The sequence below is a fragment of the Sinocyclocheilus rhinocerous genome, unplaced genomic scaffold, assembly GCF_001515625.1.
Source record: "Sinocyclocheilus rhinocerous isolate Xijiao unplaced genomic scaffold, SAMN03320098_v1.1 scaffold1024, whole genome shotgun sequence".
Taxonomy (NCBI): domain Eukaryota; kingdom Metazoa; phylum Chordata; class Actinopteri; order Cypriniformes; family Cyprinidae; genus Sinocyclocheilus; species Sinocyclocheilus rhinocerous.
Window position 1 is genome coordinate 284,963 of NW_015655417.1, and position 17,810 is coordinate 302,772.

Genomic DNA, 17,810 nt, shown 5'->3' on the forward strand with positions numbered 1-17,810 from the left:
TTATATAATAATAATTCATATTAATATAATAATATTTTAATAATCATATTTTACAAAAGATTGTCAAAATATTTATCAAATTAATTAACCTAGATAAAAAAATTTTTTTTTTTTTTTAAAGTTCGTTGTTACTCCATGATACCAACAGTGCTGGTTAGATTACTTACAAATTGTTGTCTGTTACTGATTACAGATTACATAATGAAAACTGTAGTTAGAAACATAATCTTGGTTACTCATTTTAGGTAATGTATTCTGACTACTTTTAGATTACTTTTTACCTAACTTGGTTTAAACTTACCATTAAATGTACCATATTGATATAAAAAAGCAAAGAGAAAGAAAATATATTACATTATTTGATATCAATATCAATATGATGAACTAACAATAAACAATGATAATTGGTTAATTTGTACACTACCATTCAAAAGTTCGCGGTCAGTGAGATTTTTTTTTTTTTTTGAAAGAATTTAAAACTTAAAGAATTGCATAAAAGTGAAAGTAAAGACATTTATGCAAAAGTTACAAAAGATTTCTATTTCAAATAAATGCTGCTCTTTTGAACTTTCTAATCATTAAAGAATCCTAAAAACATCCTGAATAATACATTATTTGATATCAATATCAATATGATGAAGTGGATTAAACATTACATTATGCCAGGGTTTCCCAAACTGGGGTTAATATAAGAACTGCAGTGGGTTTGTTGATAAAAAGCTGATAATTGGTTCAGTCTTAAAAATGTATAAATGAATATATAGAAATATTTCATTGTTTACCTTTGACCATTAACCAATATCAGAGAATTGTGAGCTTCTTACAGTCTGAAAATAAAAACTCACATGCTTCAATCGTGCGCGAAACATTTACTGTCCCAAACTCATTGGCAGCGCTGCAATTGGCTGTGAGTTTAGACACGGCCCTCACAGAGATCATGCTGAGAACACCAGTGTCCGTCTTCTGGTTCTCCACTTCTGGCACAGGGACAGGCTGCCCAGTCTATATATATTTTGTCATGGTAATATCAGTTTTCAAAAAGGCCATAAAACTGACAGGATTCCATTAATCTAGAATAATGTAACTCACAACTGCACATCATGATTTACCCAAGTTGTTTCTTGAATCACCTCATCTTTGCAACATTCTTATCAATCGACAGTCCTGACCCTCTATTCAACCATAAACTACCCATTAAATTACTAGCAAAAGATCTTTGTTAACTGTGTGATGGTTCCTGATTGGTCAGAATCAGAGTGATATTAGGATACCCATTGGTCAGAGAGGGTCCAGGTGATGGTGGGGAATGGGTAGCCTTCTGCATAGCAGGTCAGGTTAACGGAGCGGTCAGCCTTATTCACTGGACCCACCGCTATCTCCTCTGTGATCTTAGGCTTCCCTAAAGCAGGTTTAGATGTTTAGTCCTGAAAACACTTAAGACACTTTTTTTGTTTTTCTATAATATTGGTGATGTTTTATATGTGAGCTAATATTTTTAGACTTTAATTAAGATATTATTTAGTTTGTTTATTAATCTAAACCAGGTTTTACTTTCCCTGTATGGACATTCGGTCCTCACAATGTAGGTAAAGACTCACCTCGCACACTGATTTGTACAGACTTTTGTTCTCGTAGCTCAGGCAGGGAAGGGACTGTCACTTCACACATATACATCCCAGCAGTGTCATAGGAGGCATTGTTTAATTCCAAAACATGCCTCTCCACCAGCCGCATGCCATCCTGCAGTGAAACACACCGTCAAACAGGTCAATTTGCATTCTTGAGCATTTCAAGAGCACTGTTTATCAAGCAGATTAATTCTATTCATGTTGGATATTATTTATATGTTGTAGTTTTGATATGGGCCTTGGTCTTGAGCTCTTTTGAGACCACATAAACGTGGTATTGGTCTATATTTGGGTCTTATTACTTAAAATCTGGGGTTTAAAACTCTTGATCTGAGTCTCAGGTTATTGATCTCTAACTATTGATCTAAGAACATAGTCTAACATTTCATTTCAAAGGTTTAGGGCCAGTACAATTTTTAAGAAATCTATACTTTCATTCAGCAAAGACCCATAAATGTATCAAAACTTACAGTAAAGACATTTATAATGATACAAAAGATTTCCATGTCAGATAAATGCTGTCCTTTTGAACTTCCTAATTATCAAAGAATCCTGAACAAAAGTATTAGTTTCCACAAAAATATCAAGCATAACAACATTGATAATAATAAGGAATGTTCTTTGAGCAGCAAATCAGCATATTATAATGATTTCTGAGGGATCATGTGACACTGAAGACTGAAGTAATTTCTTCTGAAAATTTATTTCACAATATTACTGTTTTTACTGTATTTTTGATCAAATAAATGCAGCCTTGGTGAGCATAAGAGGCATAAGACAGCATACTAACCCATACAGCACAAAAAAAGTATTTATAAACAAAATATATTTTAAATATATGCTAACTATATGTTGCAAACAGAATGAAATATAATATGAAATATATGTTTGAAATTGAAATATATTTAGTTCCCACCTTCATATACCAAACTATATCTCAAAATGTAAATGTGGATGGAACAGCCTGCTAGACATCAAAACTAGATTTACAATGATTTTTTAATAATATTTATTATTGATTATTTATTTATATATTTATTGGAACATTGTAAAGTTCCTTGCTGAATTTTATTAAAATGTGGTATATGTTTACATGTGCTATAGATAACAAATAAGGTTTTTCTTCAGATTTGGCATATGTGAATGTATTTTATTGAATTTAAATATACAGAGGGCAAAATATATTTTTAAATGCTTATATATATATATATATATATTTTTTTTTTTTTTTTTTTACAAATATACAAAAATGGCCATAAATATATTGGTAGATATATACAAATATATTTACATAGATATATTTTTAAAAATATTTAGCAAAAACAATTTTTGGCCAGTTCTTTGTATATTTTGAAATACATTTTAAAATATATTTTCATTCATTCATTATACTTTATTTTATTTTAGTCAATAGGAAACGTGATAACCTCAACTACAGGTCAGAGTGTTGTCATCATCAGTTTTGACTGCATCTTATTGTTGTACCTTATACCATGCTGTCTGTGTAGGTAAAGAAGACAAGGCGTTACAGGTTAAGGTGAGATCTTCCCCCTGGTCCAGAACTGTCTCCTCTGGTGTCACCACAATATGATCCAGATCTAAGAAAGAAAGAAAAAAGGTGTTAGTCACCATGAAGATGAAAGCTGACATCATCTCACCAACATCTGCCACGGCACAGGATCTGCAGAGGAACATGCTCTTACAGTGCACTGTGATATTGATGGAGTCCTCAGCGACAGTGTTTGTGTCAAAGTCAATTGACTGGCACACATACGTCCCGCTGCTTGATCGCTTGACATTTTCCAGAAGCAGCATTTCCTCATTTGAGCTCAACTCATTCTGGAAAAAAAATGAGAATAATTAGAACTGCAGGTAATCCAACGAATATTTTTCACATGGTTCAGAGATTTCAGAACAGCTGCCATTCAATTCAAGTTAATTTGCAAAGCGCTTTTTACAATACATATTGTTTCAAAGCAGCTTTACAGAAAATGTTACAATCAGAAAGTATTCTGTTATCAGTCAGAGATGAGTGTGTCAAAGTAATGTCCATATGGCTAATAATATACACCTATAAGATAATATTAGTTATGTGGTTAGTAAACATCATGTATTGAGTTAAGCAGACATAATGAACATGTTAGGCAGTGATTTCAGCTATATTACCCCATTATGTGTGAAATCAAAAAAGGGCTGAGGTTTTCCATTTCCCTCACATCTGATCTCCACAGTGTCGCCTTCTTTTATAAGCCTATCAGGTGGATTTACGGACATTGTTACTTCTGTCGTAGGGTCTGAAAATGAAATTAAATGGTAAGACACTGTTATGCTTTGTGGATCCAACAGATGGCAGCACGGAGCACTGTACACTCAAAAATCGATCAATCCACAGAAGTCAGTCAGTCATAGAGGTTTGGATGACACGAGAATGAGAAAATTATGACTTTTCATTTTTTGGGGTTAATAGTAAATGTAGGCTAAAAGGATGTTGACTCACAGTACACTGTGATGTTGATTTTTTTGGACTCTGTCATTCTAACTCCACCAGGGACAAAGTACTTGACCTCACAGTAGAAAAGGGCATCTTCATCTGTCCTCTTAACCTTAATGTACAGTTCACTGTCGACTGTTAACAGGCCGTTGGGTTTGGTTGTCACTGACTCCATGGTCTTTACCTCTAAAGGGGATGCAGATGTTTTTTGTCATTGTCAAATAAAATTACATTTTGTTTTGGAGAATGTTCACTTAATGGTCCTGTATTACCATCATCTGATTGCTGGAGAGGAAATCTGTCCTTGTACCATGTGATGTTGGGTCTGGGATATCCGTTGTCCACTTTACAGTGTGCAACCTGAGTGAAAACACCATAATTATGCAAAGTTCATAAAATGTACATAAACTGATAGGGTTTTTGGAACTCTACCTTTGATGGCTCCTCCACAGTAACAGAAATCCCTGTGTGCATACCTTCAATCACAGGTAGAGATGGTGAGTCTAAAGGACAGAGAGGTTTGGTGTTAGGATGAAGCTTGGAATAATGTAAGTCATTTTATTATGATCCCCCAGCCTGGACAGGCTCTTCTAAAACAGGTGGGACAAGTCTGTTTTGTCTTACTGAATATTTGGAGACGAGTGTGTCCTTCACCACTGTCTGTCGACACATTAAGCACAGTGCAGATGAACTCCCTCTGGTCACTCAGTTGCACATTGTCGATGATCAGAATGGCACTTCCGCGTGCATTCTGTGGTTCATGGGAGTGTGTGACTTTGATCCGCCCGGCGTATTCACTGCCCTCTTCAATGATCTCATTCTGATCATCATAGTAGTAGATTCTTCTCCTACTTTGGTCCCTGCCTGGCAATTTCTGTACAAAGTCAAAAATGCTGATGTTCAGATTTCAACATTTATTGTAAGACTAGATTTGAAAACTAGCCTTCAAAGGTATGGGGATGTTGAGGTTTTTAAAAGAAATTAATACTTTCATTCAGTAAGGCTGCGATTAATTTATCAAAAGTGACCGTTAAAAACATTTACAGTATATTAGAACAGGTTTATATATTTTTTTAAATGCTGTTTTTAACTTAAACTTACTAAAAAAAAGTAGTTTCTTGAGCATCAAATCAGCATATTAGAATGATTTCTGAAGAATCACGAGACACTGAAGACTGGAGTAATGACGGCTGAAAATTCAGCTTTACCATCACAGGAATAATTAACATTTTAAAATATATTAAAATAAAAAAAGTTATTTTAAATTGTAATACTACTTTTCAAAGTTTCGTTTTTTTTGCTGTATTTTTGATTAAATACAGTAAACGCAGCCTTTGTGAGCATTAGAGACTTCTTTTTGAAAAAAGGACCCCAAACCTTTGAACGGTAGTGTACATTCTATTGAAATTCTACTGAAAAAATTGCCAAAAACTTTACTTACTACTAAACTTACTTTTACTTTTAAAAATATTAAATCTATTTAAACACTCCTTTCTCCTACTGTAAAGTACTGTAGAAAATACAAAATATTGTATTTGTAGTAAATATTCTTAATGTAATTATTTTCTATTTATTGTAAATACATATATATATTTTAATTAGTAAACTACAATGTACATTGCAGTAATTGTTATACTGATCTTAAGCTAATTTTAATTTAAAATGATAAAGACATTTTATTTGGGCATAAGTTAGAATAACTGGAGGAAATGCACTTAGTTGTTATTCTTTTCTTAATAGCCTTAAAATCTGGTTTATTTTCTTAGCTTCATTTCTTAATTCATCATTTGATTTTAGGGGTAAAATGTAAACCCAGTCATTTCTCATAATAATTACCCATTTAGCTGCTATTTGTGAATGAAAATGATGTAAAGTGTGAATATGCCTGTTTCTCACCGTAAACCAGACTATCATCTTGGCTGGTTCCTTCAGAGTGTAGATACAGGGGATCTCAGCCTGGCCTTTTAAAAATACATCCACCCGGTCTTCCATGCTCATATCCACCACGGCCCATGCTAAAAACACATCAGTACACACAGATTTGTCAATAGACCTCAAATTTATACTGTCAAAGTCAAGTCAAATCTGTTGAGTAAAAGGGTCCACATTTGCTGGACAGTTTTTGTGATGCCTATTCCCTAAGCCCCTTCATAATATCCTTTGAATGGAGTGACCCCTTAACAGGAAATAGGGCACGGGAAAGACCACTTCTGATTGGACCGCACCACCCATGTTCCTATGTCAAATACCTGATCTAGTGGGAGCAAAGCACTTGAGTGAGAAGATATTATGAGTGGAATTCACTGAGCCCACCCATGTCCAAATTCATGTGTAGCATTCCCGCATGTCATGTCTCAGAAGGAAGAAAGACTCGATTTATCTAGAGAATAAGTGACCTACTGTTTGCCAGAAATGAGCTGTTCTCTCCCTTAAAGCATCTTAAAGCTCTCTGAATCAAGAGGAGGCTGAAACTATTCTTCATCCTCAAAAGTCTGATCACTACAAGACACGACAAAAACATCCATCTGCTAGTCATTCTGGCATGCTGTTTGTTCTATGAGGAAAAGAGTTTGCTAACACTTCACAGAGAGGGTGTATAATCTAGATTCACATTTCCAATTGATTTTGCACCAGTGCTACTCAGCAACCTTTCAAATATATTGTAAATGTCCTTTCTGGCCTCTATGTGGTCCTGTGGGCACTACAAGGGGATAATTGAGTATGACGTATGCTTTCACATTACAGAAATCTGATTAGTTTCTCCCAACAAAGGCATTTCCTGTGCATTAGGGGCATTAGCGTAAGACTGACGTTCTTTGTTGTAGCCATCAAACATTCACCTTGTTTACGGAGTACAAAAGGTAGGACCAAGGTAACTATAATGCCTTGTTTCTGAAGTTTCTGAAGACTCATGTGGTGAAACAAATGATCTTATTTTTTTAACAAAATTAAATAAATCTTTGATATCTTTGATTTTGATATTTTTCGTAGTGGTGGTTTAGTTAGCATGCTAATGCTTTTCCCTCTTTTGAGTGTCTCACACCAATAAAATATTGCCCTTGTTGAACAGGTGTGCTGTTTTTCACATTGCAATTTATACAGTATATACAGTGGGTACGGAAAGTATTCAGACCCCCTTACATTTTTCACTCTTTGTTATATTGCAGCCATTTGCTAAAATCATTTAAGTTAATTTTTTTTCCTCATTAATGTACACACAGCACCCCATATTGACAGAAAAACACAGAATTGTTGACATCTTTGCAGATTTATTAAAAAAGAAAAACAGAAATATCACATGGTCCTAAGTATTCACCCCCTTTGCTGTGACACTCATATATTTAAATCAGGTGCTGCCCATTTCTTCTGATCATCCTTGAGATGGTTCTACACCTTAATTTGAGTCCAGCTGTGTTTGATTATACTGATTGCACTTGAGTTCTTTTGAACTTTCTATTAATCAAAGAATCCTGAAAAACTATGTATCACAGTTTTCACAAAAATATGAAGCAGCACAACTGGTTTCAACACTGACGATAATAAGATATCTTTCTTGAGCAGAAATTTAGCATATCAGAGTGATTTCTGAAGGATCATGTGACACTGAAGACTGGAGTAATGATGCTGAAAATTCAGACACAACCTGTTTGCACTTCTCCCTTCAGGCAGACGCTACAGATCTCTGTGCACTAGAACATCTAGGCATAAAAACTAGCATAAAAAAAATATTAATCATTACCTGCGTTCTGTCATTCATTTCCGTAATTCATTCTACATCCTTAATTATTGCCTCTTTCTCAAGTATTATGTAAATACATATGCATATCTCTTTATTTATACAGTTCTATATAGAGTAAATAATGCACAAATCTGTACATAAATCTACTGTTCCAGATTCATACACATTATTTATTGTTAAGTTTTACTATTTAAATGTTTTTTTTTCTGTTCTCATGTCAGATATGTATGTATGTATGTATGTATGCATGTATGTATGTACCAGGAGCACCTTAAAAAAAAACCACAACAAATTCCTCGTGTGTTTGCACACACCTGGCGAATAAAGCTAATTCTGATTCTGATTCTGATTCTGAATAAAAGTTCACAATATTACCCTTTTTACTGTATTTTTTATCAAATAAATGTAGCCTTGGTGAGAATGAGATACTTCTTTTAAAAAAAACAAAAAACCTTGGCATGGTATTGTATATAAAATATTCCAAGATCTGCTTTTCAGCTAAGATTTTCATTTGTCATAATGCAAATCTGTAATCATATGTAAGCATAAACATCCAGAATTGGGCATCATATGACCAGCATTTCCCTTGATTGAACCTCACAGATTACAGAGATTAAATGAAACAGATAAGAAAGAATAACTGTAAACTCCAATATCTTGCCCAGCTAAGAAAGATCTGCAGACAAATGAAAGTCTGCCAACGTGCCATAGCAGCAACCATGCAGAACTTCAACAAGCTTCAATTATAGTTAAGAGACTCAGACACACAGCATGTCACTCTTTTTAGGCATGGAAAATCTCTCAGACAAAAAAGAATGGCCAAAAAAGGAAGCGAGAGCTTATGTGCCCATGAGCCACTGTTGACAGTTTGGTGTCTCCACAGTCTGGAGTGCAGATAAAAATTATTACACATGGGTTGTTCTGTGTCATCAGTCTACAGAGTAGGCTTCTAATATAAGCTCTCTTTCAGAGCAGCAGTGCTGGACAAATCCTGGACGTCTGAACAATGAAGCCAAAGTTTTTGCCAGGGTTTCAAACAGAAGACTTTAAGCAGGAAGACACAACTCAAGGTTTACACATTTCCCAGTAAAGCTGTGAGACATGTCTGCAGTAGCCCCTCACTGCAGAACACAAGATCAAGGGGGCGTGGTTGGATCCACATCTAGGGGGTGGAGATGGTAGGTTTAGGGGTGGAGATGGGTGGGTTTAGGGATCAGGGGGTAGAGACGGGTAGGTTTATGTAAGGTTGGAGGAGTTGGATCTGGATCCAACCTCGCCCCCTGGATCTTGTGTTCTGCAGTAAGGACCATCTCCATGTCTGAATCCCAGATGAGCCCAATACTAAGCAGCTGTTCTGTCTTTTTAACCTCACACAAAGTCAACAACAAAAATAGCACATCCTGTGACTGCTGGAGAAGAAAAAGGAGCGAGTCTCAAATTAAAGAATGAATTTTTCCTCAGACAATAGAAATCACCCCATGAAATCTTGACTGCACAGTAGGTGAACAGCTGCCGCCAGGAAGTTACAGATGCTAAGAACGTCTTAGCACAATTACACACGTGTGCGTTTGCATTCATGCAGATACACTAATACACAACCAGGAGGAAGTCTCTATTTTCTTTTCTATGCACAATATCTTGATACTATATGAGTTATCGGCTGATATTAGAATTCTTTTTTCATATATCTGAAATCGATATTGGACACTTCATTGTTCAGCCTCTTTTTTTCTGTTTTTACATTTAGATCTTCTTTGCCATCATCTAAACACTCAATTAAAGTCCATCTTTAAAAACAATAGTAATGTGATAGTGTTGAATGTTTACTAAATCTCAAAATGAATATCCATTTTTCATACTGTACAGTATAATGTTTTGATGCTTGAATTCACTTGTAGCATTTAAAATGATCTCTTTTTTTTATATGACATTTTAAAATTGGTAATTTATCAGTTATTGGCCATGGCATAAAAGTAATTTTTGGCTTCGGTATTCTTCATATATCTAATGTGATATCCATCTTTGTGCAACATATGGGATATTTGAATTTGTCTGACTTTTGTGACAATTCAACAGTCCAGCATGTATGAGAAGCACACTTACACATTCAAACATGTCATATTCTAGTATGCGCCACTCATAATGAGCTAAGGTCTGCAATCTTATAGAAATCTCTATTATAACAGCCTTTGAGGCCAGCCAAGCACAACTGGGCCTAGAAATGGGAAATAACTGGTTGCTTTCTTCCCAAACATTCAATTTTTAACACAGAAAATCCACCAGGCTGGGGGTCTGACTCCATTCTCCAGATTCCATGATCCCAATGATCCTCACAACCCTCAGCTCCAGTGCAACCATATAGGGGCCTATAAATGGTCATTGTTAATACTGTTAAAATATAATGCACCTGTTTTTCAATTGTCTCCTGTGGATTCCAGATGCCATGTCAAGCTCCCATTCTTCAGAGTTTACTTTATTCATAAGCATACAAAAACTCTCATAGCTGCATAGTGAAACTGAAGTGCTGGAGCCACTATATCAATCATCACATGCTTTATTTATAGGACGTTCCACAGAGTTACAGCATAAACAAACGCTGATGGCCTACAACAGCTCTGCAGTGTACGCTATCACATCCTCTAATGAATTTCATTTTCTTTACAAATCACACAGATGTTTGTTTAATAACTAATGCTGCACAAGTTGTTTTATTAGGGTTGTTTATTTGGCCCCGCAGATTATCTTGTGCCAGTTGAGATTCTGCTGCCAAGGGTGATGACTTCTGTTATGGGACAACAGACAGGAGAATGACTGTTCCTACAGCAAGCCTACTTAATAGAGAATATTTCTTTGCACATTACTTCATGGAGCAAATACAAGGGTTAGCTGACATGTCCTGCTTTATCACGTCTAAGAATAGATAAAACAGCAGTGTATCAGGTGTGATTGACACTATGAAAATGCTCCATATCATGCCAGTGTGGTTACATGCAATGGCCCAAAGACACAGACATTCATTACTAAAAATACAGCACTTCAAAGTAGGCCGATGCAATTATAGCAACATATCATACTGAATAGCAACCACACCAAAAAGTATTGTTTCCATTTTACCCATTCAAATCCATTTTAATTAGGGGTGCTCCGATTGATCGGCTACCGATCACTATCGGCCGATAATCACGTTGGGATGATTGATCGGCGGTCTCTAAAAGGCCGATCTCAAAAAAACGATCTCAAGCTGATGATCACTCTTTCTCTCTCAAAATAGTAATTTGAGTAATTTGAAAACCTTGTGTGAGACGTAATTTCACAAACAGGGTGAGTGAATCACCGCGCTCGCTCTCTCACTCTTTCTCTCTCAAAATAGTAATTTGAGTAATTTGAAAACCTTGTGTGAGACGTAATTTCACAAACAGGGTGAGTGAATCACCGCGCTCGCTCTCACTCTTTCTCTCTCAAAATAGTAATTTGAGTAATTTGAAAACCTTGTGTGAGACGTAATTTCACAAACAGGGTGAGTGAATCACCGCGCTCGCTCTCACTCTTTCTCTCTCAAAATACGCAAATGGCTTCAAATCACCACACATAGCGTCTAAGCGAGCTGCACGCTGCACAGTTGACACAGGAATTGTCACTTGCACAGTCAAGGCAGTGTCACATCGTCACTAATGTTTATAAATTGCATTTCTTTTTAATTCTTGCCAGTGTTTAACCATTCAGCGCTCGCGCACTCTCCTGGAGACCGAGCGCTCATGCACACTCGCACTCGCAGCGCACACACACATAACGCCAGGTTCACGTTACTCCGTTTGCAGTGCATATGTGGTGCGTATTTTTCTGCGCTCATGTTAACGGATTAAAGCGTTCACTGCACACGGTTGCGGTCCGGCATGCTGCTTCCCCTCTCACAAGAGACACCTAAGAGGAGAATTCCCCCCATTTTCAAAAATGTAATTCAGGTCCTGAATAAATGTCTAAAAAATTCTGATTGGAGTATCACTATAAATAGTTATAAATGATAAAAAAGAAGGCTTTAAAAAGATCGGTATCGGTGATCGGTATCGGCAGATACTGCTTTCTGTGATCGGCGATCGGTGATCAACCTCAAAAATCCTGATCAGAGCACCCCTAATTTTAATGTTTCCATTTTAGTCATTGATAAGTTTTAATCATGTCTGATCAATTAAATTCATATAATTTTAAGAAATTAATATTTGATTACAATTTTAACAAAATATCAAAAATAAAGTGCTGCACAACTAAGTTTTTATTATTATTAATTAATATGTTTTTATAAACTAAAACATGGATAAATAAAATCTTGATTACTATTGTTATTATCATCACTGAATTTAATTCATACAACTTTAACACCTTAACATTTTAACAAAAATATACAAACAAAACAAATGAACAAATAAAGTGCTGCACTGAGTTTTTAAAAATAAATTAAAATGTTATAAATTAAAAGGTTTTTATAAATGAATAGATACAAAATCTTTGAAATGAGTGATGTTGTAATGAACTGTTATCTATTATTACTATTATTGAATTTAATTCATAAAACTTTAACACATAAATATTTTATTAACATTTTACCAAAAAAGAAAAAAAAAAACAATAAAAAATAAAGTTCTTAATTGAGTGATGTTCCTTTAAAATCATGTTTTAATGAATTGTATTATTATTATTATCATTAGCAAAATGTATTATTTAGCTACATTTATGACCCTAAAATTCATTACTTAAATTCATGGTACATAAACAAAACAACACAGTGCCAACTTTTCAGAAAAGTCGGTTGCACAAGTAAGGGATAATGTACATCCAGCCAGTTGTTTTCGCAGTATAACCCTCGACAGGGTCATCAGGACTTGTATCACCCTGAAGGGGGTTATTCTGCAATAACAACTGGCTGGATGTACATTATACCACTTATTACATGGCTACGTGCCACATAAGTAAATAATTAGACACATAAGTTAGACACATAAATTTTTGAACGCAAACTCCCATGAAGAAAACAGTTGCTAGTAAACAGCAAGTTCACATAAACAATTATGGTGATAAAAGATAATGATTTAAGATGAAACCGTTTTAAAATCTTACCAGTTTATTAGTTATCTTCTATAATTTATTAGTGTAAAAAACAATCGTCGCAAAATGGAAGCAGCTGCGTTTGTATGAAACGAGAGAGTGAGTCCGCGATACCAGGATGACATAATTAAATAACTGTATACATCAAATATTGATTTGTGTTTTAATATTTTATTAGCTAACCAAATGCAAAGCTTCCACAAAGAAAACCTGTTCCTAGCATGTGTATAGCGCCGACTTCAGTTACCCGGATGAGCCTGTGTTATCAGCTTTTACCAGTTGTTATCGAGGAATACCATACCTCGGAATGTTGCTACTGACCAATCAGAATCAAGTATTCCACAGAGCCATCTAATGGAGGTTGTTAACAATATTATCCAAAATCATGCACATTAGAAATTGCAAACCATCCCAGACACCTTTCAACATTCAATAATTTGAGATGCACTAATTCTAGTCTAGCGCACTATTCTAAATGAGAGACAGCCTTTGCTAATTTAAAATACATGGGTCCTGAATTTGGGCTAGCCTAGCAAAACTGAGCTTTAGGACGAGACTTAAAAGCAGCCTCCAAAGCCTTTTATCATGTGCATGAAAGTCAGTTTATGTATATACATCTTCACCAGTAACACATACATCTCAGTACTGTCCGTCAAACAACAGCAGGTGTGCTATGAAGATGAGTAGGACTCCCTATTAAAGCACAAACAGCAGGCACTTCTTCCCAGCTAATTATTGCATTAATGGGTTTGGAGTGGAGTTCCTGTACTTCAGCCCGGGCTGCTGAATGACATGGACAGACTGTTGGAAGGCCTTAAGAAGAACAGTCTGAGTCAAATGTGATACACAGCTTTTAAGTTATCGAAAGATCTTTACAGCAGTTTTATGGCGGAGTTAAAGTAATGAGACCATAATCACTATTTATAAGCCCAAAATCTTACAGTGACTAAGCTGGAGCTAATGTGACAATTATTCCTCTCAAGTGGAGAGATAATACATACAAACGCAGCTGTTAAACTCCGTCTCACTCTCCCAGAGTGTCACACACCAGCGACCTACAACATGGCACGCCAGCCTGTCGCCCCCCGCGACAACCTCCGTGATTTAGAAGGGTAAACGGTGCACTTAGTCTTGGTTGGTTTACCAAAACCATCTGAGCTCACAAACACACACACATATAAAAGCTCAACAATCATAACAAATGGACTTAATCTCTGGAGTGTATTAGCAGTGATCTCTGTGGACTTTTCCACCAGGCATCCTCCCATGAACCTCCACTTCCCCTCTGTCCCATTTTCCCACATCTCGGAAAAATCATGCTAAAATAGCAGCAAAAATAGCTGCTGATTTCTGGGGTATGGGAACAAGCAGCAGGATATTATTTATGCTGCACTGATTGTGATGACTTGCCCTGAGAAGTATGGGATATGCGATGGAGATCTCTCATTGGTTAAGCAGATCTAAGCTCTAAAGATAGCCAGTAACCCGACATGACGGAGCACTAGAGAGCAGCCCATTCCTTTTTTGGTGCACTAGAAAGTGGCATGATGTTGGACTCCGCATCACAAGCCTCCCAGTGTGCCAAAGGAGCGGTATTTACCATGTGACACACACAAGTATGCGGGACAGCTATTAAAGACACTGCATTCAAAGATAAAAACCTTTAAGTTAAACATCTTTTAATCTCCAGAAATGGAATCTTGTGATGACAGAAAAAGTGGAAGTCTCATATTCTGAAGGCCAGAACTATCTAAACAGAATATCACAGAGAAAACTGGTCTGACCGGGAGAAAACTCACAGAACTATTCTCTTGAGTTATAAAACACATCTGAATCAGCTTACTTAAAAACTAGTGAGACCCTTCGGAAAAAAATTGACATGTATGTACTCTTCTATATATGGGTGTTTCTTCCTTCAAGAAATTTTATGTCCCAGCTTTTGATTTTCATCAAAACTATTTTTATTAAAACCATGTTTTTATCATGACTTCATTGTATGCTTTTCAAATGCTTTTATGCAGACATCTTATTGTTTTACCCTCATCCCGGAACCCAGACTCTCTATCTTAAAGTTTTAAAATTAATCAGGAAAAATAAATTACAACATGCTTAATTTAATTTAACTATCAACATCTAAGTCATATCATTCATTCTTTCTTTCATTCATTCATCTATTGTTTTGTGTAAGAAAAAAGACTGTCCCACCACTTTTGCTCCTAATAAAGTTTATTCAAAAGTTAGTACACTTGTTCCCAGCTAAAATATGTTCCAATAATGTTTTGCTAATGTTCCTGTTAACTTGTGAAACCATTATTTCTGAATGTTCTTTAAATGATCAAAATGTCCAGTTCTTGGTTATGTGAACATTAGAGAAAACTTTAAGGAAACATTCCATTTTATCATTTTGCAAACATTATGGGCAAGTTTCTTCTGAATGTTGTCTAAACCATCTGAAACTTGTAACTTGTATTAATATTTTAAAAAGGTTAGAGGAACATTCAACAAAAATGTTTCAAGACATTCAAGAAATCGTGTTTGGTCTCGTACTGTATCGTGTACCTTGTCAGTGTCGTGCGCTTTGCTTGGCCATTTGTTGTGATAACAAAACATTCCATGAACGATGTATTAATAATGTTTTGTGCTAATGTTTTGAGAGCATCATTATACCTGAACAAATGTCTTATTAATGTTACTAGAAGAGTGTTTGAGAGAACCTTGCCTTGCAGTTCTGGCTACCAAGGAGACAACAGCGTCAGCAAAGAGCATGAGAATAAATATGAGACGTGTTAGAACACAACACATAATATGAGATGTGGTGGAAATGACACTGCGGTGGGAGTTTTCAATACTTTTAGAAAAAAATGACCTTCTGCTAATGGACACATCAAATAAACTAGTCAAAGTGTGGAAAGTTTTTTAAGAGAGTTTATTTTCTAAAAGTCCACAGGGCCAAAAGTGACAATAATTAAAGAAACAACCATTCTGTATATAAAATTGCTTTGAGGAACATTTTTGTATGTCCTAAGTGTGATCTATTAGACCACATTTGTGTAAACTCAGAAACCTCAGTTTACTACTGGAGAGTCAAGTATTGGGGTGACCCATTCTAATGCAGCAGTGCAATATCAGAAGAATAACTATGAGCTCTTGCCAAACCATCCTCAGTAGAAAAGCATAATGTCCGAAAATTATAAATCATCGGTAATTTGTCTCAAAAAAACTCATTATACTGTCACTAGATATTTACAAATCTCTCAAAATGGAAATGATCAGAGGGTTCATTACATCACTCTCTGAATCAGACACTGATTACATTTAAAGTTTTTCACATTTACATGCCAAGATAAATCTCAAGCAGTTCATTGATTCAAACAGCACATTCCTGTTGGCTCGAGACTGTGAGCTCTTGTGTCTGCCTGAGGAGGAGTCTTTCATGCAGGCCGTAAAAGGCTTCTTAGAAATTTGTGATCAGCACAGATTGGTGTTTCAGGAAACCATTAAATTATTTATTTGCATAAATGAAGGAAAAGAAGAAGCCGCTTTTCCTTGTCATCATCAGCTCCCTGAGGAACATCTATCCCTGTTCACTAGCTAATAGCTAAAGGGGTTCAAAGCATGAGCCAGTGGCTGTTTACAACCTGCTTCACTTCATGGATGCAAATGGATTCCTGCAAGCCTGTAAAAGGTCCCCGGGGGCTACACCAAGATGGAAGGAAGTCCACAATCAAAAACAGACGTGAATGTAGTGTTTGAACTGAAGATCAGGAGTTTCTTATCTTAAAAAATGCACACTGATTCACAGAGGTTTGCATGTTTGCAGTGCATTTATTATTATAATGACAAAAAAGTATTTCTTAAAGTTACAGTAACTATTAAAAATCTGCCTCTGAGCTACTTAAAGACTTACACTTATGGTAATAGTCCAGAATGAAGAACCAGGGACACACAAGACTCTAGTTGGGGGAGCAGGAAAACAGTGAGGAGAGTCTCTGAGGAATGCCTGGCATCTTTGGCCATATGATGGCTGGGATAAGATGACCATTATGGAGCACCCTCTGTCCCGCAATCCAGACGCTCCACAATTCATGCTCTGTCATCAGCCACTAACCCCACAAGTGTCCGTTTCACTTGCAAGTGGGAAAGGAGGCACCATTCTACAGAGATTAGGCATGCCTGCACCAGATCAGGATATATGAAGGATCCACAATGACAAAACTATTTCTCAGGTCATGAATCCATGAGCTGAGAACACGGAGGGGTCTGTGTGACAGAGGTTATGAGGTTGGGAGCCTCATAAATGTGTCTGAAGAGCCTATGAAATGACTTGAAAAACGCAGTTTTCTATTCAGTGTTTTTGCTATATGAAACGGAAAATGTCAACTTTAGTTATCAACATGAATAGCTACATGCTAAGTCAATGGCTGGTATTAGGGTGAGGAACATTCTCATAGAGGATTTAATTAGACAAAAACTGGGTATAGTACAGGATGAGTCATCAATATTTTTGGTCAGTTTTCTTAGAAGAGAAAGACTTTAAATTGAAAATGTACAGGCCTAAATTAGCTAAAAAAAATCATTTTCAATCCTCTTTTAGGAGTATGCTAGCATATAATTATGCTAATGGTCATAGACTGAAAGCCACATAGCAATCACAGATGTGACTCTGAGTGACCATATCAGTAAAAGGCAGAAAAGCAGCAGGATTTCTCATTATAACAGCAAGCCACAGCAAATAAATCAACACTTAGTTCTGATTTATATTTGGCCTGCTATCAGAGACAGACAGGGATCTGTTTCAAAACTCAGATCACATGGCCGAGCTCTTTAAGGTCGTGAATTTTTCATGTTGGTA

At 36.0% G+C, this 17,810-nt stretch overlaps 1 protein-coding gene across 5 annotated transcripts in view; it reads right to left on the reverse strand.

The window, feature by feature from the left end:
• LOC107718268 (cell surface glycoprotein MUC18-like) overlaps positions 1 to 17,810 on the reverse strand; it is a 36,969-nt gene that overhangs the window by 7,230 nt on the left and 11,929 nt on the right. For 3 of the 5 annotated variants that reach the window (XM_016525267.1, XM_016525265.1, XM_016525264.1), the window contains exons 2-12: positions 6,016 to 6,134; positions 4,744 to 4,993; positions 4,552 to 4,622; positions 4,392 to 4,479; positions 4,126 to 4,305; positions 3,795 to 3,922; positions 3,332 to 3,467; positions 3,114 to 3,226; positions 1,599 to 1,740; positions 1,272 to 1,399; positions 846 to 1,002 (exon numbers count right to left, since the gene is read on the reverse strand). In XM_016525267.1, the coding sequence (XP_016380753.1) occupies positions 846 to 1,002; positions 1,272 to 1,399; positions 1,599 to 1,740; positions 3,114 to 3,226; positions 3,332 to 3,467; positions 3,795 to 3,922; positions 4,126 to 4,305; positions 4,392 to 4,479; positions 4,552 to 4,622; positions 4,744 to 4,993; positions 6,016 to 6,134 (1,512 nt within the window). The remainder of the gene's footprint in view (positions 1 to 845; positions 1,003 to 1,271; positions 1,400 to 1,598; positions 1,741 to 3,113; positions 3,227 to 3,331; positions 3,468 to 3,794; positions 3,923 to 4,125; positions 4,306 to 4,391; positions 4,480 to 4,551; positions 4,623 to 4,743; positions 4,994 to 6,015; positions 6,135 to 17,810) is intronic. The other 2 variants (XM_016525266.1, XM_016525268.1) reach the window with 2 other exon arrangements.